Source organism: Phyllostomus hastatus, unplaced genomic scaffold (assembly GCF_019186645.2).
Source record: "Phyllostomus hastatus isolate PE091 unplaced genomic scaffold, TTU_PhHast_1.1 phas_scaffold_46, whole genome shotgun sequence".
Classification (NCBI taxonomy): Eukaryota; Metazoa; Chordata; class Mammalia; order Chiroptera; family Phyllostomidae; genus Phyllostomus; species Phyllostomus hastatus.
The window spans coordinates 1,719,555-1,732,800 of NW_025334032.1; the positions used below are offsets into that span (position 1 = coordinate 1,719,555).

At 42.3% G+C, this 13,246-nt stretch overlaps 1 protein-coding gene across 2 annotated transcripts in view; it reads left to right on the plus strand.

The window, feature by feature from the left end:
* The first annotated feature begins 10,931 nt into the window (after window positions 1-10,931).
* KPNA3 (karyopherin subunit alpha 3) overlaps window positions 10,932-13,246 on the plus strand; it is a 119,345-nt gene continuing 117,030 nt past the window's right edge. The window contains exon 1 of one of the 2 annotated variants that reach the window (XM_045821545.1): window positions 10,932-11,356. In XM_045821545.1, coding sequence (XP_045677501.1) covers window positions 11,288-11,356 — 69 coding nt within the window. In that variant the 5' untranslated portion in view covers window positions 10,932-11,287. The remainder of the gene's footprint in view (window positions 11,357-13,246) is intronic. The other variant, XM_045821544.1, reaches the window with a different exon arrangement.

Below are 13,246 nucleotides of genomic sequence, written 5' to 3' on the forward strand. Positions count from 1 at the left end.
TTTTTATTTTCATAGCATTGTGGTCAGAAAAGATGCTTGATATGATTTCAATCACCTTAAATGTACTGAGACTTGTTTTGTTTTCTAACATGTGGTCTATCCTAAAAAATTTTCCATGGACACTTGAAAAGTATGTTTATTCTACTCCTTTGGGATGAAATGCTGTGAAGATATCAGTTAAATCCATTTGATCTAGTGCGTTATTTAAGGCTGCTGTCTTCTTGTTGATTTTCTGCCTGGAAGATCTATCCATTGAAGTCAATGGGGTGTTAAAATCCTAACTATAACTGTATTTCTGTTGGTCTCTCCCTTTGTTTCCATCAAGACTTGCTTTAAATATTTAGGTACTCCTATGTTGGGTGCATAAATGTTCACTAGGGTTATATTTTCTTGTTGAATTGTTCCTTTAATCATTATGCAAGTCCTTCTTTGTTTCTTACTATGCCTTGGGTTTAAAGTATATTTGCTCAGATATTAGTACTACTATACCAGCTTTTCTTTCTTTACTATTTGCATTAAATATCTTTTTTCATCTCTTCTAGTTTGTATGTATCTTTTGATCTGAGATGGGTCTCTTAGAGACAGAAAATATATGAGTCTTGTTTTATTATCCATTCAGCTATTCTCTGTCTTTTGGTTGGAACATTTAAGCCATTTTCATCTAAGGTGACTATTGATACATATGTATGTAGTGCCCTTTTATTGTTAGACTGTTTCTCCTTTCTTCTTCTCCTTCTGTTTCTCCCTTTTCTCCTTCCCCTCCTCCTCCCAAGTCCTTTAACATTGGTTGCAGTGCTGGTTTGGTGTTAACAAACTCCTTTAGCTTTTTCTTGTCCAGGAGTCTCCTTATTTCTCCTTCAATTTTAAATGATAGCCTTGCTGGGTAAAGTAGCCTTGGTTGTAGGTCCTTGCTTTTCATCACCTTGAATATTTCACACCACTCCCTTCTGCCCTGAAATGTTTCTGTTGAGTAATCAGATGACAGTTTAATTGGTGCTCCCTTGTAGGTAACTACCTGCTTTTAGGATTCATCCTTGTCTTTAAGCCTTGTCCTTTTATTTATGATGTATCTCAGTTTTAGCTTCTTTAAGTCCAACTTGTTGGGGACTCTCTGGTCTTGCTGGAGTTGTGTGTCTTTTCCCTTCACTAGATTAGGGAAGTTTTCAGTCATTATTTCCTCAAATATGTTCTTGATCGCTTGCTTGCTCTCTTCTTTTTCTGGTATTCCCATGATGTGGATATTATTATGCTTCATATTTTCCAAAACATTTCTTAAGGTTTCCTCATTTTTTAAAAATTCTTTTTTCTTTTTTTCTGCTCAGTCTGAGTGTTTGTTTGTTTGTTTTTTCTTCCTTGTTTTCCAAATCACTGACTTGATCTTTGGTTTCATCTAACCTATTGTTTCTTCCTTTCAGTGTATTATTTATTTCAGATATTGCATTCTTTATTTCTGACTAGACCTTTTTTATGGTTTCTGTGTTGGTTTACATGCTGTTGAGTATCCTTATAATCATTATTCTAAACTCTTTCTCTGATAATTGCTAACCTCCATTTCATCTAGTTCTTCTTCTGGAGGATTCTGTTGTTCTTTTGATTGGGGTCTGTTTCTTTGTCTTGCCACTTTTGCTGCTTCTTTATATTTTCCAACTAGTTGTTAAACTAATCAATGATATAGCCTCAAGCTGTCATCAGCAGCCCAACTTAAGCATCTCAAGGGGAGAAAAAGTAATTCCTGCAGGCAGGGCTATTGCTTCCCCTCAAGTTGATGTCACTTGGAGAAGAGTGCCCTGCCTGAGAAAGATGGTTCCTGCAGTATAGGGAATGACTCAGCACAGGGACTCTGGCAGCTGTTCCTGCAATTCTCTCCCCAGAGCCACTTTCAAGCATCTTTAGTCCACTTTGCGCTCCCTGGGCCAGAGCCTAAGATAAGTGGTTGCAATGAAATTTTATGCATTGACCCTTTAAAATATTCTCTGCATCTCCAATCATCTCTCCCTGAGAGAGAGAAACCCTGCTGCTTTTCACAGCTGGAAATCATCTGGGTTCCTTTATGGCCCTGGTGGAGTCTAAGACCACCAGAGTGTATTCTTTTTTAGACTCCATACTTCTTAAGAGGGACACCCCAAGCACTGAGAGATCTCTCTGGAACTTCAGCTGTTGCCTGTGGGAGCCGAGAGCACCCTCTCATGCCTCTTTTGCACTCCCTACCAGAGAGTTTCAAAACCACTTGTTGTGGTGAAGTGGTTTCTTCTGTATGTCCTTGGTTATATGGCTTCTCTCTGGATAGTGTTCAGTTGGTTATTCAGGCTGATTTCTCTATAATTTAGTTGTAATTCAAAGTTGATCGTTGGATGAGCTTAGTGTAGCTTCCACTTACTCCTCCACCATCTTAAATCTTGTTCACTAAAATTTTGATATCAACTTTACTTTCTTAACCCAGAAGAGGTTGCAACTGAACTGAGAGATACAAACAAACTCTTTTTTTTAAATGTTGTTACATATATTGGGCACATACACAGTGCGGTCATGATTAATGCTAAGCCATAACATTCAAGCTAGTCATGACCTGGAACATATGCACCTGATATATGACTCATATGTAATATTATTTAAGAAAAGAGTTTGTGAATTTCTGGCCAAGATGGAGGCATAGGTAGATATACTTTCCCTCCTTGTACAACCAAAAGAAGGACAATAACAAATTTAAAAACAAAAAAATCAACCAGAACTGCCAGAAAAGTGAACTATATGGAAGTCCAACAGTCAAGGAGTTAAAGAAAAACATTTATTCAGACTGGTAGGAGGGGCAGAGACAGAAGCATGTGGATAAACCTGGAGGAACAAATAGGGATTGAGACAGACTGTGCAACCCAGGATTCCAACACTGGGAAAAGAAAGCATCAAATCCTCCAGCTGTGAAAACCTGGGAAGTTGTGGCAGTGGGAGAAACTCCTAGCCTTACAAGAGAGTTTGTTGGAGAGACCCACAAAATACTAGAATGTACACAAACCCACTCACCAGGGAATCTGCACCAGAAGGGTCCAGGGCACCACAGTGAACAAGGGTTCACTTGTGGGTAGTGGGGAAAATGACTGAAAGCAGGCCAAAAGCTCAGCAAGCAGCACTGTTCTCTCTCCGACCACTCTCTCACATATAACACCACAACTCAACAACATGGGTTGCCTCACCCTGGCAAATACCTAAGGCTCCACCCTATACATTGTAATGTGTGTGCCAAGACGAAGAAATATGGCCCAAATGAAAGAATAGATCAAAGCTCCAAAAATAGAACTAAGCATTGAAGAGATAGCCAACCTATCAGATGCAGGGTTTGTAATACTAGTAATCAGGATGCTCACAGAAATGGTTGAGTATGGTCACAAAATGAGGAAGAAGTGAAGGCTATTCAAAGTGAAATAAAGAAGCCCCGGCTGGCGTAGCTCAGTGGATTGAGCGCGGGCTGGGAACCAAAGTGTCCCAGGTTCGATTCCCAGCCAGGGTACATGCCTGGGTTGCAGGCCATAAACCCCAGCAACCGCACATTGATGTCTCTCTCTCTCTATCTCTCTATCTCTATCTCTATCTCTCTCCCTTCCCCCTCTAAAAATAAAATAAAATAAAATCTTTTTAAAAAAGTGAAATAAAGAAAAATATACAGGGAACCAATAAGGAAGGGAAGGAAATCAGGACACAAATCAATGATTGGAGCAGAAGGAAGAAAGAAACATTCAACCAGAACAGAATGAAGAAACAAGAATTCAAAAAAATGAGGAGAGGCTTAGGAACCTCCAGCACAACTTTAAACATTCAAACACCTGAATCACAGGGGTGCCAAATAAGAAGAGGAAGAGGAAGAAAATGAAAACTTATTTGAACAAGTAATGGTGGAGAACTTGCCCAATGTGGCAAAGGAAATAGACTTCCAGTAATTCCAGGAAGTTCAGAGAGTCCCAAAGCAGTTGGACCCAAGGAAGCACACACCAAGGCATATGGTAATTATATTACCCAGTAATAAATATAAGTAGAGAATCTTGAAAGCAGCAAGAAAAAAAGAGACAGTTACCTACAAAGGGGTTCCCATAAGACTATTAGCTGGTTTCTCAAAAGAAACCTTACAGACAAGGAAGGGTGGGAAAGAAGTATTCAAAGTCATGAAAGGTAAGGGCCCAAATATGGCCCAAGATTAACATCCAAGTAACATCCAAGATTACTCTATCCAGCAAAGCTATCATTGAGAATGGAAGGACAGGTAAAGTCATTCCCAGATAAGGTAAAGTTAAAGGAGTTCATCAACAGCAAGCTCTTATATGAAATGTTAAAGGGACTTATCTAAGAAAAAAAAGATGATCAAAAGTATGAACAATAAAATGACAACACACTCAAAACTATCAACAGCTGAGTCTAAAAAAAAATAACAACAAACCCACACACAAACTAAGCAAACAATTAGAACAGGAACAGAGTCACAGAAATGGAGTTCACATGGAGGATCATCCCCAGGGATGGGGGAGGAAGGGAGAAAAGGTACAAGGAATAAGAAGCATAAATGGTAGGTACAAAATAGTGAGATGTTAAAAATAGTATAGGAAATGGGGAAGTGAAAGAATTTATATGTACAACTCATGGACATGAACTAGTGGGGGTAATGCTTGTGGGAGGGGGTACAGGTCATAGGGGAATAAAGGGGAGAAAAAATGGAACAATTGTAATAGCGTAACAAATAAAATATACTTAAAAAGAAAGAAAAAAAGAAAAGAGTTTGCGTGTGTCTGTCAGATTTGAAGTGTAATGTGTCCGTCCTAGGCTTGTTGGCCTATTACTACAAAATGAAGTCACCTTATTTGTATTATCCACTTTATTATGTATGCATGTTCAATGGCCAGGCATTATCATCCTCCTCCCCCCAAATGTCCCCAGCTATTTCTAAGAACTTACTAGGTTTTTCCTCTCTGACTTTTCACCTTTCTGTCACAATGTCATGCCTAGTGCTACTAACTCTCATGGATGGTGAAAGAGTTGTTTTGCTGAGCATATCTAGGTCCATGGCTGATGTCCCCTTGAGAGGGGACATTGTTGGAAAGGAGATTTTGTTTTCATAGAACCAAAGGATTGTATTTGTTCTTTGAGAAGCTGGAGGTCTTTATTATCACTCTCTCAGACATTGGCCATACCAGAAACCACTTTTTTTCTTTGCTCTCATCACTTCCATTGCTCTTGCTGGCATCACAGAACCTTCCAGGACTTCAAACCAGAGCCTCAATTCCCACCTGCCCCAGAGAGAGAGAGAGAGATGGATATTGTCCTCTCAACCATGCAATGTTTTCAGGTGGTTTAGAGATGATATATGTATATGCATGGCACATAGTAGGTATTCAGTAAATAAAAACTCATTATTATTTTAGGTTTCTTTATTAACAAAGTTTTTTTGTTTTGTTTTTTTAAGATTTTATTTATTTATTTATTTTTAGAGAGGGAAGGGAGGGAGAAAGAGAGAGAGAGAGAAACATCAATGTGTGGTTGCTGGGGGCCATGGCCTGCAACCCAGGCATGTGCCCTGACTGGGAATCGAACCTGCGATGCTTTGGTTCACAGCCTGTGCTCAATCCACTGAGCTAGGCCAGCTAGGGCCTTTATTGACAAAGTTTTTAAAAGCCCTGCTAAGTGGTTGGGTTGATGAAATTAAATGTCATTTTCTTCAGTTTTCTTTGTTCATCTTTTGCCTCAGGTGCTCTTAGAAAGGAATGAAATAGACAAAATGTGACTATTTCTTGTCTGACATGAATAACTTTGATTGAGTGTAACACTGATTTAGGGGTAATTTGGTATGTATTTGAGACACCGAGGGAACCTGATGCATTATGAGCACAGTGGGACACTTGTTTATTCATTTATTTGTTTGGAAAATATACATAATATCCAATGATTCTAGGCTGGGAGACACAAGTGTGTACAAGCCATTTTAAGGGTTTCAGGTAACTGAGAAAGATTAGACTATACAAACTGCAGCAATACAAAACAGTAGGTAAGTTGTTCTGAGGTTCAGAGAAAGAAGATCTAATGGAGCAATTTCAAAGCACTTCAACATATATTTTAGAACTTGATTTTCAGCCCTGGCTGGTATGGCTCTGTTGGTTGGGCATTGTCTCACAAACAAAAAGGTCGCTGGTTTGATTCTGGGTCAGGGCACATGCCTGGGTTGTGGGTTTGGTCACCTGGGGTGCATATAGAAAGCAACTAAATGATGTTTCTCACCCTCTCTTTCTCCCTCCTTTCCCTTCTCTCTAAAATAAAAGATAAATGTTTAGAACTTGTTTTTTACACACACACACACACACACACACACACACCCAAGTGACTTTAGAATTCTCCTTTGTAAATGAGAAGATGATTCAGGGAAGGTAAGTGACTTGCCCAGACTTCCTCTAATAAGAAGTCAGCCCTAGGACCTGAGTGTTCAGATTCTGAAAGCCCCTCCAATATACCACAAAAAGGAAGCTTCATGGATGTATAATTAAAGAAGGATCAAGTTTTACAGATAGATCTAGGGCCAGGGCTTTCTAGGCAAATTGAATAGCAAGAATATGTAGGGTAGAAAGGTTAAGGTTAAGATTTGGGAAAGGTGATAAACATGTTAGCTAATGCATAAGCTATTGTAGGGGATTCAGAAATAAGAAAGTATACTGCACTGTGACTGGATCACACATAATCTTAACTACCAGTCTGAGGAGTTCAGAAATTATTTGACAGACCATGGTGAAGGAGAGGGTTGTACTGAATATTCGGAGAAGAGGTAAAAGCAGGAAGATCTGGAACAGCGATCCAAATTGTTGTGGAGAGGATGGAGGAGACAAGGGAATTGGTTAGGAGGCATTAAGGTAAACTTTGAGTGACATGGAAGAAGGGCCAAATTCAATAACCATTAAATGGTGAATTAACATGATGACTATGTGAGGGTATTGAGAGAGAGAGGCAAGGAGTAAAGATGGCTCTCATCTTTTAGTAGAGTTCCTGGAAGAATGGTCAGACATTAACAGAGTTGGCAAATTTGTTGGAACTGACTTAGGAGGTAAATCATGAGTTCTGTTTTTGATATATTGATTTTATGTTGCCTGCTGTATGTTGCATTGCTGGTGCAGTCTCCCACTGGTGCAGCCCCTCAGTGCCTCCTGCACCATCGTACACGGAGCCTAGGCTCTGATGGTGCCCTCAGCTACCTTCTAGGAACTGTCACCTGACTGATCCCTGGGGAGGTGAGCAGTGAGTGCATCAGAGGAAGAAGAAGAGTTTAACTGACCACTCAGAGGGCCCTTCCTTCCTGTTTCAGCTCTGCTCCCCTCTCCCCTGACCCTTAAGTAAGAACTCCTTGATAAAGTGCTTAATGAATACAATGCTTGGTATGTGGTAGATATTCAAAATATGTTTGGGAAAGAAATCCATTGAGAAGATTTCTCAAGAGAAGTTTCAGGGCAAAGGCAAGGACTTGAGTAAGGGAAAGAGGAGATGATTGCTGACAATGAGAAGTACCAAATCTAAGTCACTAGAGGTACTAATTTCCTAGATACGAAGTACTCCAAATTCTGGTGGGGACTATAAGTGCTAAAAACCTGTTGGAATTAAGAATATAGAGAGACTCTGAGGCCAGGGTACCAGATGTGTGGATGTTTAAATCACAAGGGATAAAGGCAAACAGTAAAAATGACTGCATTAGATCCAGACAAGAAGGGGATTGGCTCTGAGCCCTGGCCTTTAGGGACCTCACTCTAGCTCTCTTCAGCTGTACCCCTCTCCATGCAGAGTACGTGGGACTATGACGTCATGTTCATTGTGCCTCTAGACCCTGCTCTGGGTACCAGGGCCCTGGGATTTCCTTCTCAAATGGCAAAGCTTGCTTTCAGGGTCTTCCCAGGCCTCTTTCCTGGGTCTGTCTTCCTGGGGGCCTATGATGCCACTGCTTTGCACACTCCAGGTCTGAAGAAAGGCCAAGGAGCATCTTTTATTATTATTATTATTATTAATCCTTACCTGAGGACAGGCATATTCATTTTAGAGAGAAGGGAAAGCAGAAAGAGAGAGAGGGAGAGAAACATCAATGTGAGAGAGAAAAACATCGATTGGTTCCCTCTCCTAGGCAAACCAACCAGGGACCAAACCCGCAACCTAGACATATGCCCTGACCAGAAATCAAACCTGTAACCTTTTGGTTTACAGGACAATGCCCCAACTGAGTCACACCAGCCAGGGCCCAAGGAGCATCTTTTGAAGAAAATAGGGGAATGCAAATAGCGCTTTGGTGGTGAGAGGCAGGAGTTGAACCTTGTGGGTGAGGGTATAGACATATGTTCTTAAAGTCTGGTCTAGTGTGGGATGGAGCTAGGAGATGGAAGAAAATGGGAACAAAAGTAGGATGGGGTCTGAGGGCTGTCTTCCAGACCTCTTTGCACTACCACATTCTGAAGCAGAAGTCCAAGAAGTCAGGAAATTTAAATTCAAACCCAGACTTCCAGGTGGTAAAGAAAGAATTTGTCAATGTCAAAGACTAGACTAAATTTTATTTAAGTTTGTAAACTTGATTTATAACTTCACAATATTTAGATACGTGATATGTAGAATGTAGACCTCCATTTGCAATCTTGCCCTCATATATTAGGAATCTTGGGAATCAGCAGGTTAAATACCTCCCTGCTATGAGTCTTGAGATTCCTAACTATTTTTTGACACCCATCACACATTTTTGATGATGACTTGTTTTATTATCTGTCTATTCACATACACAAAGCTATGTGGAGGCAGGAATCAGGCTGTCTTGTTTACAAATATATCCTGGTGTTATTCAAAGGATAAAGTCAGTGCCATTTGCTATTGTGGCAATATTTGTCTAGCAGGCCTATGGGCTTGTTAAACATGACTGCCATTTTACTCTTCTGAGATTGTCCCTAGGACTGGAAATTACTGGAAAGTAAGAACAGAATATGACTAACCTCTCCCTACAGCCACAGGCAGAAGATAATGCTGGAACAAACTGCAGCCTGGTGTTACAATGCCCTGAAAGACCAGGGGCCACACAACAGCAACCTCCCCCACCCTTTTTTAATCCAATTATAATCCAATAAAAGTTTAAAGCCCCTACCCCTCAGTGCTGGGGTATCTCTCCACACCATGCCCTTCTCCTTTTTTGGAGAGTGAATAAAAATTTTGTTCTCTACACTTTCTTCTCTTTGTGAATTCTTTCACAGCTCAAATTGCCGACCACCCTAACAGTTATGGCAATGATTAACACATAGTGGGTGACCACTAAATATGTCTAAAATTCTAAAATGATACATGACTTATACATTTGAGGACAGCAAATAGAATGAAGAGAAGTCGTAAAGGGGATAAAGTAACCTGAAAAGAGAATGCCTTAATAAATTATGAGATTGAGCAACAGTCTGGAAGTTTTTCTTCCAATAAGGAGAACAGCAAACACACTTTTCTTGCACTAAAAACTAGAGTTGAAGTAATCTATTCATTCTAAGCTTTAGGGGTGTATGTGTGTATTTTCCTGTTTAAATGAGTGATTGGACTGGGATAAGATATTTCATAGTGAGGGCCTGGAGTTCTTAAGTGGCTGATTCACTGAACTGCATTAAAAAATATGAATTGACATTTAAAAATGAAAAAAAACATATCTTTTGTTTTTTCTTGAAAAATTTGGATCATTCACAAGACTGGCCCACAACCCAATAGGTCATAGTGGTCTAACATCTTCAATGGGCTTGTGTTTATGAATGGGCCACACCCCACCACTCACAAAACAAATGCCCCAGGCATAGCCTGGCCACCAAAGGCCTCTGAATTCATGTCCCCTGAACCTCTGACTCTTTAAGGACCCTTTGCCTTGAAAGTATGTCTTTTTTAATCTCTTTATGGTTTTTATTTCTACCAGCCTTTGAATAACTCCATTGGCATTTGCATTGTACTATAGCATTGCATACCTGCTTATATCTGCCATAGATTCTGAAACTGAATTATCTCACCTGCTCCAGAAAGCAACTCTCTATCATTGTTTTGGATCCAAATTTCTCCTAATTATTTTTCAGATGACCCTAAGGGGAGATGCTAAACTGGAGAGACCAGGGCTTGACTGCTTCTTGAAGGCTGAGAAGATTAAGTGCAGTCATGGAACAAGAGGTGTTGAGGTCAGAAATGCAGGAACTGCCAGAGTGAAGTTGCAGAACTGAGCTTGGAAGAATGGAAACTGAGAGACTAAAACACTACTTTTATGGAGTATGTATGGCTTGCCAAGCACTGATTTTTAAATTTTTTTATCTATTGGAGAGAGACGGAGAGAAGCATTGAGCCATTGACTTGTTCCATCCGTCCTCGCATTCACTGGTTGTGCCCTAACTGGCAACGAACCTGCAACTCTGGTGTATGGGACGATGCTCTAACCAAATGAGCTGCCCGGCTAGGGCCCCAAGCACCGTTTTCTTGTAAGGGATTCAACAATAAACCAGCCAATGTCCCTGAGCTTAATTTTGTGTGGTAAGCCAGATAACACTTATAAACACATATATTATATGCGTATACATGTATATGTCATGTGGAAATAAATGCTATTTAAAAAACCAAAACAGAGACAGGGAACAGACGTTGAGGGTCGCTGCTATTTCAGGAGACTCCAGAGACCCGGAGCCCAAGGTCCCATCTCCGGGTAAGCTCTTCCCCTGTCCCCGCCCAAGGGCGGCCTTGGTGGGGTGGGACTTTGAGCCGAGCCTAGGGTTTCCGGCTTTCTCTTAGTTTTATCGTGGCCAGAATTACACCCGCGCCTTAGCATGGCATGCTGGGAGGTGTAGTTTTCCTCCGCAGCTCAGCATCGCTGGAGGGCAGTTAAAGACGCTAGGTCTGGCTCTGTTGCTGGGACAGAACTTGAAGCACGCAGAGGTTATGGGGAGACTCTGATGGGGAGAGGCAGGGGTCACACCAATAACACAGGATACATCCAGCCAGAACAGCATACAGGCTTGTAGCCGCCGTGGGCACGTGACCCCAGCCTCTCCAGGCGGCGCGCGGTTTCTCGGCGCCTTTTCCTTCACACTCCGCCCCACCCGACAGTCGGCCCAGGCTTCCCCAGGCGCTTCTGCCACCTCGCGTTGGGAGGCGTCACAGAACGTGCTCTCCTTTGCCCCTCTCCCTGCTCTCCCCTCCCTCACTCCTCCACATCCCCCTCCTGCACTCAGACTCGCAGCAGCCGCCGCCTCCGCTGCAGTAGCCGCAGCAGTAGTCGCCGCCGGAGCCGCTCGCAGTCATGGCTGAGAATCCCGGCTTGGAGAACCACCGCATCAAGAGCTTTAAAAACAAGGGCCGTGATGTGGAAGTGAGTGTGCTTCAGGAGTCTGGGCCCTCCCAGCTCGCCGCGCCGGCACTGTGGCGGGGAAAGAGGGTGGCCGGCGCAGGGATGGCTCTCGCCTGATTCGAGTCGCAGTTGGCCGCCGCCTCCCGTCACCGCGGCCCAGGGTTGGGCGGAGCAGGCGACTGGACTGGGGTTGCAGCCACCCTCTGGAGCTGCGGGAGCGGACCGGGAAATGCAGGGGTTTTCGGCCCGGTCATGCGGGCGCGGCCTGCTGTCTGCGAGGAGGGGATGTGGAGCTGAGGCGGGGTCCAGGAGGGGATGTGGAGCTGAGGCGGGGTCCACGGGCCTCGAGGGTCGGGGATGCTGCCTCCCTCTCCTTCGACCCCCACAGCCGAGGGGGCGGTCGCGGCTGTCGCAGTCTTCCGCTGGCGCAGCTCCTCGGTGCCTCCTGCACTGTCGCACAGGAGCCTAGGTTCTGACGGTGCCCTCACCTACCTTCTAGGAACTGGGCCCAGGAGGGCAGTGGTGGCCCGCAAAGGGGGGGTGGGAACCAGCCGAGTAACTGACTTATTTGAGGGTAGTGGATGGGGGAGGGTAGGATGCTCCTGGACCATATTCTTATATACCAGTGCTGTCCTTTGGAGCAGTCTTGCTGAGCTGTTCCTGTTCATACTCCTGTATGTGGGATTTGTAGCAAACTGAAGAGGGACAATAGTTTACCATCTATCGTGATGAGGCTTTCGAAGAGAGGTGGTTCCGACCTCGGCTGACAGAAACAGTTTTCTAAGCATTTCTTGCCGGTAGTGGCGGTGTATAGGATAATTTTTTTACGTGTTTTACTGAAATAAATTGGATACATAGGTTCATACTGCCTTTTTTACGCATCTTGCTCCAAACTGCTAGAGTTTCCTTCCACGTGTTTGCAAAAATGTAAATATTAATGTCACTCTTTTGCTACACAGCATATTGCCATTGTCTTATTCAGGTGACAATAGCAGGTACTATTTGCAAACTTGGCTTATTGAGGCAGCACTAGAGGTCTCTGCAGCTACTAAAAGCAATGTAGCTTAATGCTTAAACTTCACTGGGCCTCTGACCTCTGGATTTGTTAAGGGAAAAGTAGTTTTAAGTCCACAGCCTCCTTTTCTAATACTAGGTGACAGGATTTGCAGTTTTGTAATTCTTGCTAAGGGGTCAGTGTAAATAAGAAGTATGCATTTTATCCTCTCTTAAAGAGAAAAGGTGTTGTAGAAAATATACCGTTCAAGGTTCTGTTCTGTAGAAAAAGAGACAAAACCCAGACCATTTTTCAAAGGGACCAAATTAAATTCCAATTAGAAAAAAAACACAAGGAAATACTGTGGAAATCCCATTTGAATGAGACAAATGGAGGTCATCTGTCTCGTCCTGCTCATGGTTAAGTTTCTTTTGTGAGAAATACTTTTAAACAAAAGTGAAAGTCTGGAATAGCAGCAAGCAATTTTGGAACTGCCTCGTGTTATTGGTCCACTTTATGATAAGAGCTAACTTGGAACTTTATCAGTAATTGTTCTTGAAGCTTACCCCTATTATGGAGCAAAACTGAAGTAGTTTAAAAAATACCCATTTGTACAAAATTCTTTCCTGTCTTGGATATTGAGACAGGTTTTTGTCATATTGTTTGCCTCTATTTTGTTTGGGGAGCTCAATGATACCTAGTGAGGACTCCTGCACATTTTTTGGGTTAGCCAAAAAGTCTATATTCTTTTCCATAAAATAAAAGACACATTTTTCATTTCACCAATAACTTTATTGATCTGGATATTTTGATTATGTCTACTGTCTCCTTATAATGTTGATTGTTCTCAGTTAATGTCTTGATTTAATCTCTATCACCTTCAAGTGATCTGCCTAACTGTGGAGCAGTGTTTTCCA